Source organism: Mixophyes fleayi, chromosome 3, assembly GCF_038048845.1.
Source record: "Mixophyes fleayi isolate aMixFle1 chromosome 3, aMixFle1.hap1, whole genome shotgun sequence".
NCBI lineage: Eukaryota > Metazoa > Chordata > Amphibia > Anura > Limnodynastidae > Mixophyes > Mixophyes fleayi.
In genome coordinates, this window is record NC_134404.1 from 141,493,680 (window position 1) to 141,511,246 (window position 17,567).

The window sequence follows — 17,567 nt, forward strand, 5'->3', positions numbered from 1 at the left end:
CCCGCCGGAAAACTCTCAGCTTGATACATTTACCCCTAGGACTCTTCCCACATCACTAAGACAGTGGGTGTGGGGTAATAATAACAGTTTAAATGATGCTCTACAATGGTGCTCTATAGGTCCCAACAGTACCAGGCTGCCAATAAGTGTCTGGGCATGAATGGCACCTGCATTGCTACAAACAAGCACCAGCATACCCGTGACTACCAGGTCTGGCACTCAATTATTTGCCTGCTATAGCTAATCTCGGCCATATGGGTATGCTATAGCTATATGTCAATCCTAGACCATAACATGGATATGCCAATATAACTGCATGATAACTATTTTGCACATTGATAAGTGTAAATATGTAAATACTTCACAGTGAACAAACAGCTGGGATTATACATTAGGAAAATATTTATTTTTCTTTGCATAATTCATCACATGAACAAAGATAAACATATTCTATTTAAAACAGTGATCAAATTTTACTGAGCCTATATAAATAATGATAATTTTTATCAAATGTAAATGATATACTAGGTTAGGATTGGGACAAGGACAGGAAGAAAGCAGCTACCTTGGGCATTACAAAGCTGGGGGAGACGGTTGCTGATCAAGTATAGTTTTTTTTGTCTTTATTCTTTTAAATAATTTTTTATTTTATTATTTTGCTTTTTTATGTTTCAGAGCAAAATAGCTGTGTCTTCAGTGATACACTTGATTACCTGCCTAGATAGAATAATACATGGACATCAAAGCAGACACAATGATACAATTTAAGCCACACTGCAATTCTGTGCATCATGCAATATATGGATTTATGCAACGTGAAGATAAACAAACAAAGACAATCTTCCATGTTACTTTGTTTGCAAAAACATTTTCTAGTCCCACTCTAAAATGAAGCCATGTAATCTTTGGTGCATGGCCAACATATACAAACACCAGCATTGTCTTTATTAAAACACAATTTCATTTTCTAGCCATCTTAAAGGATTTAAATTCATCAATGATTGAATACCCTTCAATTAGCATAAAAATGCAAGTGCACCAAAGCAAAGCTTGCTGTGGATCATGTTTATATTGGAGGATGTATTTCTGAAGGCTGGCAATTAATGTATTTCCATCCAAGTACCAAACTATGACAAGCATACCTAGTTTTATTAGTATTGTATCTGCTTAAATTCACTTGCAATACTTACGGATGCACTTAGGTAGTGATCTGTCCCACAAACCATTTGCTTTGCAGCTCAGAACTGATGATCCTAGAAGGTAGAAGCCCTTTTTACAATGATATGTCACACTGATTCCATAGCGGAAACTTTCAGGATAGTTCTGTTGTCTATGACGAATTGCATTTTCCACAAAACCAGGATCTGTACAGTTTACCACTGTAAGAGAAAAGCAATCACAAAAATGCTATAAATTTTTCGATACACCATACAAGAATAAAAAAAAGAACTTTTCAATAACATTAAAAACAAATAAATGGTATCAAGCCTTGGAATAAACTTTCTTTAAGCACATATAAATCTTTACAACTTAACACACAACAATTTGTGACATAGGCAGCAAATTTCTGTTTTAGTGGATAAATGATTTATTTAGATAGGAAATGGCCAAAATATGACAGCTATAATAAGTTTTCTACAAAGTTTCTCGTATTCCTTTTTGTTAAAAAGTTGGTTTGAAGTCATTCACTTCATACATTCTAAAATGTTAAATTCAGGATCAAGTATTTATGCAATGCCAGATAGGATTTGTAAAGAAACCATAGTCTATAGCATTAATTCCCAATTCCAGACCTCGAGTGTTATGAGCCGCGGCGGTGCCCAGCCGCCGCGACTCCCCTACCTCCGTCCCGGCCGTGGCTATGGCGACCGGGACGTCACTTCCGGGGGCTCGTCGGATGTTGCCGTGGCAACGGCAAGACGCTTTCCTCTCCAGCGCGGCGTCCCGGCATCACAGGGCAGCCGAGCGCGTGCGCAAACAGCAGGGCAAGCCTGCGGGCTAATTGTAACAGCTGGTGTATAATCAGAAAGCTGGGCTCTCATTGGTCTGCCTGAGTATTTAGGGCAATGAGGTCTGCTGCCTCATTGCCGGTTATAGCTTCTGCTCTCCAGTCTGCTGACCTGCTTGTTCCCGTTCCTGTCTTCCTGAACCTCTACTGATTTCCCGTGTATGACCCTTGGCTTTGAATTGGACTTCGCTTGTGTATCCTGTGACCCCAAGCTCTGGCCTGTTTACCGTTTCTGCTATCTGCTTGTGACCACTGACCTCGGCTTGTTTACTGGTACTGTTGTCTGCTGCCGGCACTTGACCTCTGCGTGGACCTCACCCCACTTGCCTAGGTTCTCCCCAGCCGGTACACACTTCACGACCCTCTGTCAGTCTGCAGCCCAGTCTTTCCCCACCATCAGGGGCTCCAGTGAACACCTGATTGGCAGAGTAGATTCCGGGTTGTGTTGTGCCGGCTGGAGGGGTTCCTTACATCGAGAGCCTAAACAGTGCAGGTTTTCCAGGTCATATGTGAAGTAATGAATACACCGGAGCTCAAACTGGGAGATGTCGAAAACATGCACTGGTAGGGCTTCCTGAGGACTGGATTTGGGAAACACTGGTCTACAGTATAACAGTCAGAAATAAATACTTGAGTTCAGAAAAGCTGTTTTGATGTAGTGTAATTGGCATGTAGTTTTTACTTGGGGTAGTGCACACTGGGACCCCTACCCCCACAAGCCAGCCCCTAAACATTATCATTATACCTTGATTGTATGCCATTTTATGTATGTCCAGTAAGTATAAGTACATATTGAACCTGAGGATATTTGTAATAGGTTTGCATTTAGAACACAATTAAATGAGAATAATAGTTTCACACAGAGTAAACATTTGCATAGGAATGTAGAGCTTTGTCTAGTACAGTCCACAGGTCATACACAAAAGTAATCCAGAAATCAGCACAACAGGACAGGAGCAGGTCAGCAGCCAGGAACTGAATGTTATAACCGGCCGGGAAGCTAAGTCCCCCCTGCCTTAAATATATAGATGGAACAATAAGGAGCCAGGAATCACAGCTTTGATAATCAGCCTCAGGAGGCTGCTAATTAAATTGATAATGAAGCGCACGCACCAAGAGCCCCCTTCAAGCCGGGACTCAGTGAACAGCGGCCTAGCATCCCGACCATTTCTTAAGTAATGGCCGGAACAAAACAGGAAGTGACTTCCTGGTCATCATGGTGACAGCCGAGACAGAGAAGAGGAATACAGTGTGTTGCGCCGGCTAGGGGCACCGTCGCGGCTCATAACAGCAATACTGTAAAATGTGGACACAGTGATACAGAAACTTACACTGAGTCAGAAGGTGAGAGGACCTGGATTACTATGGAATATAACTTGTTACATCTTGGCTCAATAGAGCCAAGATGTAACAAGTTGTAGCTGATAAAATATTAATTTTATTTTTTATTGTTACAAAAACTAATTATAGCACATAATTATAGGGATTCCTCATGTATACTCAATAACGACTCTGTAATTTTTATTCTCATTGTTGACCTAACATTCAATTTGAAGTGTCACACTAAAAATTTGCTCACTCTGGGACTGATGCTGAGTTAGAAGCAAAGCAAAAAAGGAGCAAATTTGCACGTGGACAAACCATGTTGCAAAGCAAGGGGTACAAATTGATTTATTTTTTTGAACGCAAGAAAAATTCTGGCTGTTTTTTTTATTCATGTAGCACATATATCATTGATAGCTTTATCTTTACACTGAAAATATAGTTGATATATGACATGCTATATCCCAACTATAAATCTGTCCCTACATTTTAAAGTGACCTCCTCCTCTAATGCAACATGGTTTTGCCAAGGTGCAAATTTACTCATTTTCTTTGCTTTGCTCTTAACTCAGCATCAGGCCCTCTGTGTGATTTAATGTTTTTGTCTTTACATGCGGATTGCTCTACTGGTAATGTTTGCTACTAATTATTTTTTGCTGTACTTAACTGATGAGCATGTCCTAGAAGGTGGGTGCTTTTGTTGAATTTGGCCACCAATTTGTTTGCCAAGGGAACTGGAATATTCAAATTCAATGTATCGTTCTATACATAGAACACTAAAAATAACTTTACTAATGAGAATACAGAATTTGCAAGTGTATTACTGTCATCACTAACAGTTATTGAGATCAACTTTTAGAGCTAGACAGGGTAAAGTCTTCACCTATAACAGCTGCATTTCCCATAGAACTGATTATGCTATTGGATGCCCCAGGACTTAACTCTAGAGTAGTAAAAGTTTATCAGTACTAACCGTAGCACAAGGTGGATGGTAACCGGAAGTCTGAAGGCAGGTACCAGAAAAAATCTAAACTTCAAGAGTCAATAGCGAGCAGAATAGGCAGACAGGCCAGAGATCAGGGCAGGTTGCTAACATGGGTATTCCAAAAGGCATCCAGAGGTCAGGGGCACACAGAGTTCAAGCAAGGTCCAAAGCAAGACAAGGGTCACAATATGTAATCATGTCAAAGACACCAGATTACCCACAGGAACAAAAGCAGGTCAGCAAAATGTGCAGCACACAGAACATTATAACCGGCAGGGAGGCTAAGTCTTTCCTGCCTTACATACTCAAGGTAACCAATCAGGAGACAGGAATCTACAGTGTGACCATTAGCCCCAGGGGCTGCTTAATTGACGATGCCCAAATGCATACGTGCCTGGCTATGCACACTTGCCTGAACCCAGCGAAATATGAATGAAAATGACGTCTCGACCATTGCCTAGGTGATGGCTGGAACAACAATACTGGAAGTGATGTCATGACGACCGAGACGGGGTCAGCAAGTAAACAATGAGCAGCCACAGCTCGTAACAATTATTTCTAAGAAATAATGATTTATATATTTTAGTCTGTGTGTAATGTTTCCAGTGTTTATGTGTTCTTTTAAGTTAAGCACACTTTTATCAAACATATATTAAGCCATTTTAATAAAACATTTTTTTATTGTATAATAATATTTAAAGGCACTTTATAGTTTAAAATAGGTTATTTCAAGCTAATAAGTGCCTGGAACATCTGTTCTAAAGTAATTTAGGGTCAGTCTTATCTCCCATAAATACTTAGTTTAAAAGTTAATTAATACCAATGGTGCTCTACTTTTATTGTATTATGACTACTAGGATTATTGTTCAATTGAAAATTATCTATGATATACCCTGTTTGTTTGACAGAGCAATCCAAATAGCAGTTCTTGTGCATGGAAATAAAAGCAGCATGCATGTCTAGAAATAAGGTACATTGTGTTGAATAATCTGTATCTATATTCTTCTCTAAACATTTATGGAGAAAAACAATGGGAATAAGCGCTGTTTGTAAAAAGAGCATAATATACTTGTAACTAGAAAACAAGTAACACAATATGACTGGGTACATTATGGGAACTGATATAAATGACAGAATGGCTGAGCAGCAGTAGAAAACGTACGTATTGATCAAGTCTTTTATTCTATTAATGATGTCAATAAAATGTACTATAATAAGACTCTCTTAGAAAGATCTCATAAAACAATTAAGTTGGTTGGTCTCAGCATCTGCGCCAAAGGATTTCCTGATTACTATTTACCCTGTGGACACAATTGTAAATCCAGGTGATAGAGCACAGGAGATTGCTTTCTCCTAGTGACAGCTGTCAAGAATTACATAGGAAATGAGTTCTGGCATTCTCAGCTTGGCCTGTTGAAAAAGTCAGAATGATGCATAAGTATGCCCTGATGACTTTGGAACTTTTATCTAAGTAGATTCAAAGCCCCGAGGATATATAAATATGGATTGGCAGTCCAAAAGTAACTTCTAAAACTAGAACTATGTCAAAAATATTTTTCTATGGATTTATTCTGCTCTATCACACTATTTCTGTACCAATGGGAAATGATATTATATCTAAAAATATGTATTTATAATCAGATACTATATATTTAAAGCTGAAGCCAAAAGTAGTGGAAATATCCTTGTGCATACAATAAAATCCATTTCTCCCATTGACATCTGATTTTTGTGATTATGTTTAGACATGGGGAGTCTAATTAAATTCCTTAAATTTGTGCTATATGTCATTGGTCATTTTTTATTTGCTTGAGCAGTATACTTGTGCTCTTTTCATCAGATTGTTTTATGTGTGTGTGTGTGTGGGGGGGGGGGGGGGGGTGTTCACACTGCAAGATAACTGGTTCTTTCCTAGGAAATGGACTCCTGCCATATCCACATCCCTTACCATTCACAACGTTTTCATTATTTTTACTAGTAAAAATAAGTGGTTAATCCTGTCAATATAGATCATCAATCTGTCTAGCTAACATGTGAAACAAGTGATGACGGATGTAAGTAAGTGTACTTATCAAGATGCATTCTTTCTCTGTAAATACAGCAAGTTGACTTATTCAGAGTCACAATCTTGCCTATCTAAACTTTATAACTAGTATCCACTTTTAAAGAGAGAAGAGTAATTTGTTTTTATATGGGACCTGAAGGCAGAGTACTTATATACTCACAAATCACAGGACTTTAAAACCCCAGTGTATGAGTTGGAGAGTTTCAAAGAATACAATTCAAATATTGGTATTGATTTTGTGCATTGAACAAGTACATGAATTTCCCCTGGGAGTGTATGTTTTGACTCTTATTGCTCCCAAATGACATAGAGTTCATCATGTATGAAATCAAAGATCTATGCTTTGAAAAGAACTGCAAACACACAGTAGGTGTGGAAGGACTAGTGCATGGCTACATTAATGCAATGCGGCACAGTTGGCCACTTTTCATTAGTTAAACTCAGAAAAAAATTTGGATCCTTAACTGCCATTTTTTTATTTTATTTGTCCATTTCCAAGTTTACACATAGTAATAAAGATTCATGTGAATAAATCTCTTTCCTCAAAGAGATCTATTTAAAAATTTAAATTTAAAATTACATAGCGTGTGCAAAATTGACTTTATCACTTGTTGAATGGTTCTTAAGATAGGTACAACCTTAAATTTAGCATATAGATGTGTCCGGAAAGTCTGGAGCAACAATCCTCATCAACAATTCTTATCAACTTGAAAACTGCACCTGTCTTGTAAAGGCACAATATTTACACTTGGTAAGGCATTTCAAACACACACGCAACACAAAATAAAATGCACCTAATATAGGAATGCTTAATTTGCATCTGTGTGAACCTACACTTGCAAGTGAACACCACTGAGCAGCCTCTCTAAATGCAAGAGGCCGCAAGTGTCAGGTATATGCATTTCAAAATTGTGGTGCAAGTTATGTACATGTAAAGTACAACAAATCAACATTCACATTTAAATATTTGTATTGCAGATTGGATGTACTGTATGAGCTTTGTTTCACATAAAGGCACATTTCATACATGCTGTCACTGTTTCTCCTGCAGTTTATTTTTAACCTATAACATTTTACTACTCTGATAAGTTACAAGTTGGTCTAAGCTGCCTTATTCAAAGTTGGTTTCTGGTTCGGGGGGATTTTGAGGGTATCTGTGTGCCTCCATTATTTCATAGGGGACATAGAGGAAAAAGGAAGGTCACAAACAAAAAAAATCAGAAAAGATGGTCATAGTAAAAGGTATATTTAAGTTGTCTAATACCCTTTTTGCAGAAGAAATATCTGGTTTAGAAAAGGGCCTAAATTTCCTCCCATATCAAAACCAAATCTTTGTGACCTCTTCCATGAGCTTCTATAATATAAATGTCTAGTGGCGTGTGTTAGTCTGTCTGTGTGTGGAAAAAATAAAACCAAGCTGCAGCGCCACCTGCTGGGCGGAGCTATACACTGACCTACTAAAATTCTTAGTGTGTGTGTGGAAAAAAATTCAGAAAGGGCTGAAATTTGGTATACTAAGATGTTTTTAATTTGTTAATTTAATTTGTTAATTGTTAAAAGTGTTTATAAAGATTTTAAAAAAATATATAAATATTTCTTGAAGGAGATGTGACAGTTGGGAGTGGTTGGTGGTTGCCGGGGGTGACAGTGGGGAGTGGTTGGTGGTTGAGGCCTGGGCTATGGCCCAAATGCATGACAAGAACCTTTTTAACACCTTAAGTAGCTTGATTTGACTAGAATGCATGACTATCATGCACGGGTTAACTTGTAATCAATATGTTTGCTGTCTGTGTAGAAAAAAATATTTTGCAACTAAAGAAAATAAAAAAAAACAAGTTTGAAGCACAACCTGTTTCTCTAGATAGTTCAGGTCAAATAAGTTTAGAAAACCACAACCTATGGAAGGAAAACATTACTAAAACTACCAATAATGTTCTTTAAAGCTAAATCAGAGTTTTATCCGTTTCAATACAAAAGCTTTATATAAAGTTACACTCAATGACTTAAGGAAGTTATATACTAAAACTAATAAAGACTATATCAAAGGGCGCTTATCTGCTGAAGAACAAAAGACTATAAATAATCTGACCTCTGACAATTCAATTATTATAAAATTTGCCAACAAAGATGGATCTATAGTAATTCAAGACATCACGAATTACTTAATGAAAGCCCTTAGACACGAGGTAATAATACATTTTATGTGAACTTACAATAAGATGCTACTTTTCAATATCAAAGAGATCTAAAACTTTTTCTTAGATAAAGCTCTGGCAGAGGGTGCAATGTCAAGCGAAGAAAAACACTTTTTAATTGTTTCACACACTATTATTGCCATATATTATTATTATTTCCTATATTGCACAAATCACTTGTCATTCCATCTAGGTGTCCAGGCATCTCTGGTGTAGGTCTCTTACCTCCAATATTTCAGTTTGTGTTGAATCCTCTTTACAAACTCATGTCATACCCCTAAAATCTTTTAAAAAAAGACACTACTCATCGTTTTAATATTATTGGAACACTAACATGGAAAAGCATATATATGTTTCTTACTTGTGATGTTGAGTAACAAATATCTGACATCAAGATGTATAGAGGTGGTTAATATCTTTTAAAAATTTGTCAATATTAGGGGCACAGTGTGAGCTACTTAGACCCACTTGGCTTAGCCCCGACCAAAGGGGTACTACACATTTGATAGAAACCATTGCACAACTTGTAACTGTGTTTCACACAGCCACTCTATCTTCTACTTTGTAGCTGTAAAATTCAATATCTATCATCGCCTCACCCAGTATTTTAGCCAGGACGGTGAGAGAATCTTAAGAAGTTTGTCGCCATGTATATTTGTATATATCCATCTATATAAGTGTAATAATAGTACAAATATAAAAAATACAATTGTGTTGGGCACCATTTAGCATGTTGTAAATCATACACTGGTTAATATTGCAATTAGATATGCTCAAATTCCACCAGTTCGATGGCCACGGACATGTTCGTGATGCAATCCTCAATAGACCATGATTTGATTTTGTGGTTTGAAATTTGCACTGTTTACACAACAATTTAGAAAATGCAGTATGTGTGAAGCTTGTGTGTAGAGTAGTCTGGGCTACTTATAGTCACATAGAGCATCCATAGAGGTTTGCCAATAATACAATTCAGGAAGAACTAATGCTCAAGCTGTTATAAGCTCATTTTATAAAGCTGTAGAAATCTGAGAATTTGCCGATGCTTGTTGCTTATCTTTTTTAGATTCCATGCACTGTGATTGGAATGATTCTCCAGGGGGTGTTAATTATTTTGTCAAATTTTTGGTGAATTGGGAACAATTCCCTAATAAATTAGCCAAATGAGAATCTCCGAAATTCATCTGAATTTATCATGACTAGTAGTTGTAAGAGCTTATGGCAATCATGTGGTTAACTGCATTATGGCTTGAAAGGAAAAAGCGTCTTAATCAAGAATATCTGCATATTTGGATCAACTTTAAATAGTAGAAAATGCACATAAAGAATTTTGCTCATGTTGAGTCAATTGCTATAGAGCACACAGACACATAGGGCTAGATTTACTAAGCTGCGGGTTTGAAAAGTGGGGATGTTGCCAATAGCAACCAATCAGATTCTAGCTTTCATTTATTTAGTACATTCTACCAAATGACAGCTAGAATCTGATTGGTTGCTATAGGCAACACCCCCACGTTTTCAAACCCGCAGCTTAGTAAATCTAGCGCATAGAGTTGTTTTCTTGCTTTTTTTATAAATAACATTATTTTTAGCTATTTTCTCATTCCAAAAAAATACAAAGTTATTTTTCATGATAGATGTTTCCTTCTAGAAATATACACATGAAACAGAAAAAAAAGCCAACTCATGTATTTAGTTCAACTTTTTCTTCATCTCTATATCGTTTCTCATCTTTATTTTAAATTTGATTTTAATGATTAAAAACATTCTCTGCGCAGTGTTGCACAATATGGTGGAGCTACATAAACAAACTATAATACATAATTTTATAATATATATTGAGTCCTTAAAGCAGATTTTATTACATTATATTACCCCATGCATTTTATATTCTTATACTATATAAGTCTCCATAGATAGGCTTTGGAGGCTTAGCTGTTTATATCCCATGGATCTGTCACATGTGTAGTAAACATGATATTTGTGAATATATTTTAAAGTTTTTGTCATGTCAAATAACCTCAAAACTACTTATATTGAATTTGTTAAATGCTGTATACCAAATAATAACTGGGACTGAGATATGACATGCGTGAAGACTACTGCTAATCACTTGAGTGACCTTAACCAGTGTAACTCCATTGTTTATACTTCTGTGTCAAAATCATTAGACTTGGATACTCTTCTGGTTGACCGACTCATATACTGTATAATTATGAATCTAAAGAAATCTGTTTCTCGAAGCTTCAGAACAATCATTTTCTTCTCTAACAGTCTGAAGCTGCTTGAGAGTTCCAAAATGTATCTACCTTCCTTTAAAATAGCCCGAAACTGCAATTGGTTCTTGCTAATGCTTAAGTTTAAAACAAGTGATCACAAAACAAATAATTTGATCTAGCTCGCCTTAGTAAATCATCCTACATTTATCTTTGACCGAGTGCTACCGCAGAAAGATTAACTCTTTTTATAATCACTGCCTGGTAGGTTATTGCTCTTATATAGGAAAATATAAAATGTGTTAAATAAAAAGGAGGCTTCTAGAAAACACAACTCAGAATATTGGTATTGATTTTGTGCATTGAACAAGGGCATTAATTTCCCATGAGGCCACATGTTTTTACTTGTATTGCTCCCATATGGCACAAGGTCAGCAGAAAGCCAATCTGTAAAGCATTTCAAAAGTTATGACGCACCAAGGCTGTAGATTTTAATGAAAGTTATCTGTACTGTTATATATGTTAACGAATAAAAGATATAGGGTGTGCTCACCACCTGCAGAACATATATTATATTATGTTTTTTCAAAGTAGATAAATATCTATATATTGAAAGTACCAGTTTAGTATATTCAACACTTAAAGAATGTTGTTATTATTAGTAGTACTTAAGTGCTGATATTATATCTTCATATAATCATAAAAGTGTAATAAATTATATAAGAGAAAAGCATTATGTAAGTGAAGCAGATTATAGTAAATAGTGAGAAAAACATCACTGTTTTGTAAATCACAAAAATGTTCACTTACAGAATCATCCCTTTACTAACGTATTAATAATATACAGGAAACAAATAAAGTACTGGAAATAAAATGTGCTCATAAGCAAAGTGTGAGTAATTGACAAAATGAAGTTACTAATTATTAAGAAAAAAATGTAAGTGTGAGTAAAATCTTATACAGTGGTGCTTAAAAAAAATCCAAGCTATTAGATGGTCTTAGTTGCATTAAAAGAAACTGATCACTGTGACTTTAGAACACACTTATTGAAAATCAATTATATTATGTGCGCAGAATCTAATCACAAATGAATAAAAAAAAGTACCTATATGCAATGTGGGCCAAATTGTAGTAAAAACATTGTGCTGAATCCAGCATTATCAATTACTATGTACAGGGGCAGGCTAGGCCCCCCCGGGACGCTCAGACTCGCCACTGTTAGGGCCGGCCGCCCCCCGGATGCAATATCGCCTGATTTTTACCGGCAGCCGCATCTCATGACACAAGATGCCGCCGCGTCATCAATGACATTATTAAAATGACAACTAATACTGCTATTTAAACAAATTGCAGTCACCTGTACTAAAGTATCAAGCAATTATTTTAAATCTAAAATTAATTCCAAAGAAGCATTAGTATTAGAAAAACACACACACACACACACACACGCACACATATGCAAACACAGTGACTAATTGATAAGGAAATTTAGAAGGAGCGGTATGGAACATGTAAGTCAGTTTCACAATCAAAGGAGAAGGGGCGGTATGGCATACCACTGTATACACTCCCACTTCGATCACTGTATATACTATATATATATATATATATATATATATATATATATATATATATATATATATATATATATATATATTTATATATTACATACATTAGTGTATGGTATAGTATACATAGTACGGTACATACATATGTACCCATACATCCTTGCAGCAGGTGTTCTCTGGTAATTACAACTATATTGCACAAATATAGTCCACAGATCGATACATAATACAATATCACAGAAGTTTCAATATGTGAGGTTGCTATAACTCTTATTCGAGTATTAACAAAGTATTATTTTTAAACAGCTCTTGTGTTTTAAAAAAAAAATGTATATGTTAAATGCAGAGAATGCTTTACACAAGAGATTCACTATCATTTTCACAAAAGGCCAAAGCTTCTTATCAGGGCCGGACTGGGACTAAAAATCAGCCCAGGCATTTAAAGTACACAGGCCCACCTCAGTTCCAGCTGGAAAGAAACTGTGTGCCGCCGCGCAGCATAATAGTGGGAAGTAGAGGTCTGACTGCATGTGGGTCTACTTTACAGCAAATGACGGACATGTTGGGGCATTTTGGCTAGTTTGTTTGGGGGCTTTCATCCATGAAATTAAGGTTAATGTGCAGACCTTTTGAAGGTTGGAGAATCGCACATGAGTATATTGGGTTGCCAATTACTGCCATACAGCACCAACCCTGAAGCACCCAAAAAAACACACTCCGCTCAGACAGTCTTGGATACACTTCACTATACATTGTATATAAGCAATGCTTGTTGAATAGATAGAGTGTATTATTTGAATAAAAATCCTCTACATGTCTTACATTCAACAATGTTAAAAAATGTCAGCAAAGATGAGTATACCCTTTACAAATATATTAGGGTACAAATTGCTTGATACCAGTAAAAACTGTCCTTATTATGAGAAAAGAACTTATGGACCTAAGGAATTTTTTTGGAACAGAGTCCAGCAGCAAAAGATCCTAATCACACAAATGAACCGGTGTTACAAAGTACATTAATTGAGTTCTATGAGTGCCCAAAAGAGAATGTGATATCGAGCTAAAGGTCCACAGAATCGCATTGAAATCATATTGCTTCAGGATAATACACTTAATACTTGCTGTTTAGATCCATCAACTGGATACCCAGCATCTTTAGGATAAATGACAAGGCTGTCAGTGTGTTGGAGGAGGCAGAGAGGCATCACAGGAACTCACAGTGGAACGCACTACTTCACAAGGTAAAACAGGAAGTCACAGACAGCGCGTGCGTTCCACAGTAGAATGCACGCGCTGTCCGTGACTTTCTGTATTACCTTGTGAAGGTAGTCATGGGCAGAGGGGGAAAGGAGGATGGAACAGACCTGATCCGCACGGTAGTAAGGTGGCTGGTTCCTGGGGAGGAGCCAGCCACCAGGAAGCCAATCAGTGTCGGGGCCGGCCTCTAATACACTAAGGCCGACCCCATTAACTTTCAGATTGTAATAGCCAGTCTGCAGCGGCCCATCTAGCCATCGGCCCTTCTGGCATTAGCCAGAAGTGCCAGATGACCAGTCTGCCCCTGCTTCTTATATATAAATGGAGCATTGCTGCTCCAAACAGAAAAAATATATCCAAGTAGATGAAGATAATTCACCATTTTTTCATTTTTTTCAGATTCTAGACATTATGTCTCCAAGAGGTTTGTTGATTAAATAAAAATGGAAGTGTTGAGAAAGTAGTTTAGTATGTCACTATTTTCATTGAGGCATATATTAGTTTTAAGCAGTTTGGCATACATAGGGACTGTATTAATACAAGTTGCAATTTTTGTATGTAAAGTGTTACAAAATTAGTAAGTGTGCACCTACAAATCCATTTCAACCATTAAAATTATAGGACTAGAATCAATCTCAAGTAATATAATAAAAAGCTTCAGACACACACACAAAGGTAACACATGTAATAAAAACATTTCTGTTATCCCTCAGTCTTATGATTTATTTAAGCCAAGTTCATTTAATTGAAAGTGTGGTACTAAAGGCTTAGAAGGTTGGATTTGGATGTGACCCTTCTACACAGTTTACTTACAGATCTTTTAGCCTCACCATATATCAAGGCTCACTTTTACTTTAGGAGAGTGCTTCAGAGTACAGAGAGAAGGCAGTATATTAATGACATATAAAAGTAATATTTAAACATAGTTGCCTACTCTTCTAAAACGTCTAGGAGAATTCCAGACGTTGACCCCCCGGAAGGTTGATTCATCTCCCGAAAAACTGTCGGGTGTTACAAGAAAATGGCTGCCGCTTACATACCTGGGGACATGTGTTTTATATACTTATTAGAAATTATTTTCCTTTTAGTATTTCCTAGTGATAACTGAATACTCAGATTGTCCTATGTATAGCACATACAAATGAGATCAAGTAATATTTTTATCTAGCAGGAAATCTGCGCTACAAGAAAATGTCCACCACTCTCCAGCAAACAGTAATCATTACTTAGTCTTCTCCCCAGTGTTACCTCAGGACAACTGGCTACTGAGATTGTCTTGCACACAGAATATATGAGTGAGATTCAGCTTTAGATGTATATTGTATACAGTATATTACCTTTAATTTCATTGATTGGTGCTGCAAGAAGATGGCCACCACTCTCTTGTATGTATTTGTCTGTCTGTCTGTGTCATAGTTGTTTACTTTCTGAGAAACCTCTTAAGATGGTAGACTAACTTCCTAAACTGATAGCTTGTTCCTGTGATAATGCAATGTTTTGCTTGGGTCGGGACTAGCAGAGTATACTTGTCTGTATGTCCATATATGTCAGGGGACAGCAAAAAGAATGAGGGTCATTTTGACTCAAGTTAGTGAGCACAAGACTTGTACTGCAAGTAAGTATTTTTCCTTGTTCTTTTATATTTCTTTAGTTATTGTAATTTAATTAAACATATTTGTTAATGTTTGACAGAGATATTTTTGCCAATTAAAACATGTATTGTGGCCACAGGTCTTTTTTTTCAGTTGCTGTATTTATTAACTATGTTATCACAAGCTATTGGGTCCCATGCTTCTGCATTGAAGACCTTATTATTTAGAAAACACTATTTCAGTAATTTCACTCCTACACTGCTTAGTTATCACCACTGCTGCCAAAGTTTTTATAGAAAAATAAAAATCTTCGCTTCAGCCTTGCCACACTATACAGCCTATGGCAATACACAATCCTATAGAAAAAAAAACTTGTCTGGCGACATGCTGTACACAGTACTATTGGCTCTACCTAGTGGTGGTGGACAAGCCCCTAGGTGATATTAGATATGTCCATGAGTGGAGCTGGATGTGTCCCTTTCATTATAGCAGGGCACACCCCCTTCTGAGAAGCGGCACACTGCTTATGGAATCTCTGTTTCAATTGTAAATTCTCCCTAAAATTATTTTTCAAAAGTAGAAAAGTATGCAAGTGTTTAAAGCTCATCCACTATTCCGCAGTGCTCAAATTGTGAGCTGCTATATGTAGATGAAACCATAAATTTAAGACATCATGTAAAATGTGCTGCAGAATGGGAGGAAAAAGCATTATCTTTTAGTCATAATGTCTATCACAAAAACAGCTATTTATCAGTATAGTACTTTTCTAAAAAGGGAATCTTCAAAGAAATCAATGCTTTGCAACAACCCTCAATTAATATAGATCATCAATATATTCAAAAGAAAAAATGTTTGATGTTGGTTATTCTGAAAAAAATGGAAGATAAATGGTTCTGATGTTTATTACATACAAGGTTTCTGAGTCACGACCCCGCCCCCCCCCCCAGGTGAGGTGAGGGAGATATTCCTGTTTCTAAGCTTGATCCCATATTTTCCTTCACTTGCCACCATATTGTCTCTAAAATGTATACATTTAGAGCTAGTGTACTAGTTGCTCTTGCAGTCGAATGCGATGCAATTATTTTCTGTTTCATTAAAAGTAGCCCACATTGTGACGTATCTATTGTGCTATCACTACCAAATGTAATTATTTAGTGTATTGTATTTTGGAGCACATGTAAATGTTGTTGTCCCTACATGTGCAAATGCCAATGTTACAAAAGTCTTGCAAATGCCATAAACTATTGTGAGTAATACTGTATACTCATATAAATAAAATTACTTGCTATGGCATGTAAGCAGTCTTCAGATTTTTGGATTATTAATTGCCTCCCCATCAGGATAGAACAGAAAAATAAAATATGTTGTGCAGGTGTATTTAGCAGAAAAGTAGTATAAAACATTGCTTACAATGTTGTGACACACAAACATATTTAGTAAATTATGCTGTACATTAGGGCTATCCTGGAAGCTTTACTATGCACGCAATTATTACAGTGTTGTATAATTTAGCTGTTAAATTGTAATTACCCCTAACATACAATACCATATTTCCAATTAGATTCCACTGTAATAAGACTGCAAGAATTTCAAAAGAACTGGGGCATATCATTTCACTTGGGAACACATCTTTTCACTGGCAAGGCATGGCACCATAAGCTAACGAGGAGTCACCTTCCACAATTTGGATGATGAAACCATGCTAACAATTTGATTGTTGTAAAGCACATCGATTTTTGGTGGCAGATACATGTTAAACAGGTTTGCACATCCCATTTCTGAAACAATATTTATATTTATCGTTATTGTGGCTAGATCACTTATAAATAACTTATCTGTGGCTGCATCATGCAGAAATAACTTACTGAAGATATTTATGTTAATTAGGAGTGCAATGCACCTCTGTATATCATTGCAAATGTACTTATCCTTTTATATTGGTATGTGTTTTTTATGAAATGTATGAATTTCTGAGACAGTATGTCATGTTTGGGTTAATTAGACCTTTTCATCGCTCAGTGACCAAAACATCTGTTGAGCCTGAAAGACAGGAGGAGGTAATTATACTTGCTGGTAGACTCCCTATGCACGTGTTCACAGATGAATGTAAATTTTGCTAGCTTAATTGCAAGCTAATTCAAAGCAAGATTATATAAATGTTATATCCTGATGGAAAACATTCAATTGAAAACCTCAGATGTTGTGGCATCACTAGTAGCAATGAAAAAAGGTGTTAAACCCCTCCAGGCTGCATTAATCAGTCTGCATTGGTTGAAGGGGCAGGAGGCTAGATTACCTCCTGACAAGCTAGTGTCCAAAATTGTAGTTAAAAAGCCCTGTTTTACACTGAAATGTATA

The 17,567-nt window shown here is 36.5% G+C and overlaps 1 protein-coding gene across 1 annotated transcript in view; it reads right to left on the bottom strand.

Annotated features, from left to right (window-relative positions):
* The window catches only part of CSMD1 (CUB and Sushi multiple domains 1), a 1,526,452-nt gene that overhangs the window by 75,261 nt on the left and 1,433,624 nt on the right, over positions 1–17,567 (bottom strand). Inside the window, exon 55 of the mRNA XM_075202483.1 lies at positions 1,191–1,379. Coding sequence (XP_075058584.1) covers positions 1,191–1,379 — 189 coding nt within the window. The remainder of the gene's footprint in view (positions 1–1,190; positions 1,380–17,567) is intronic.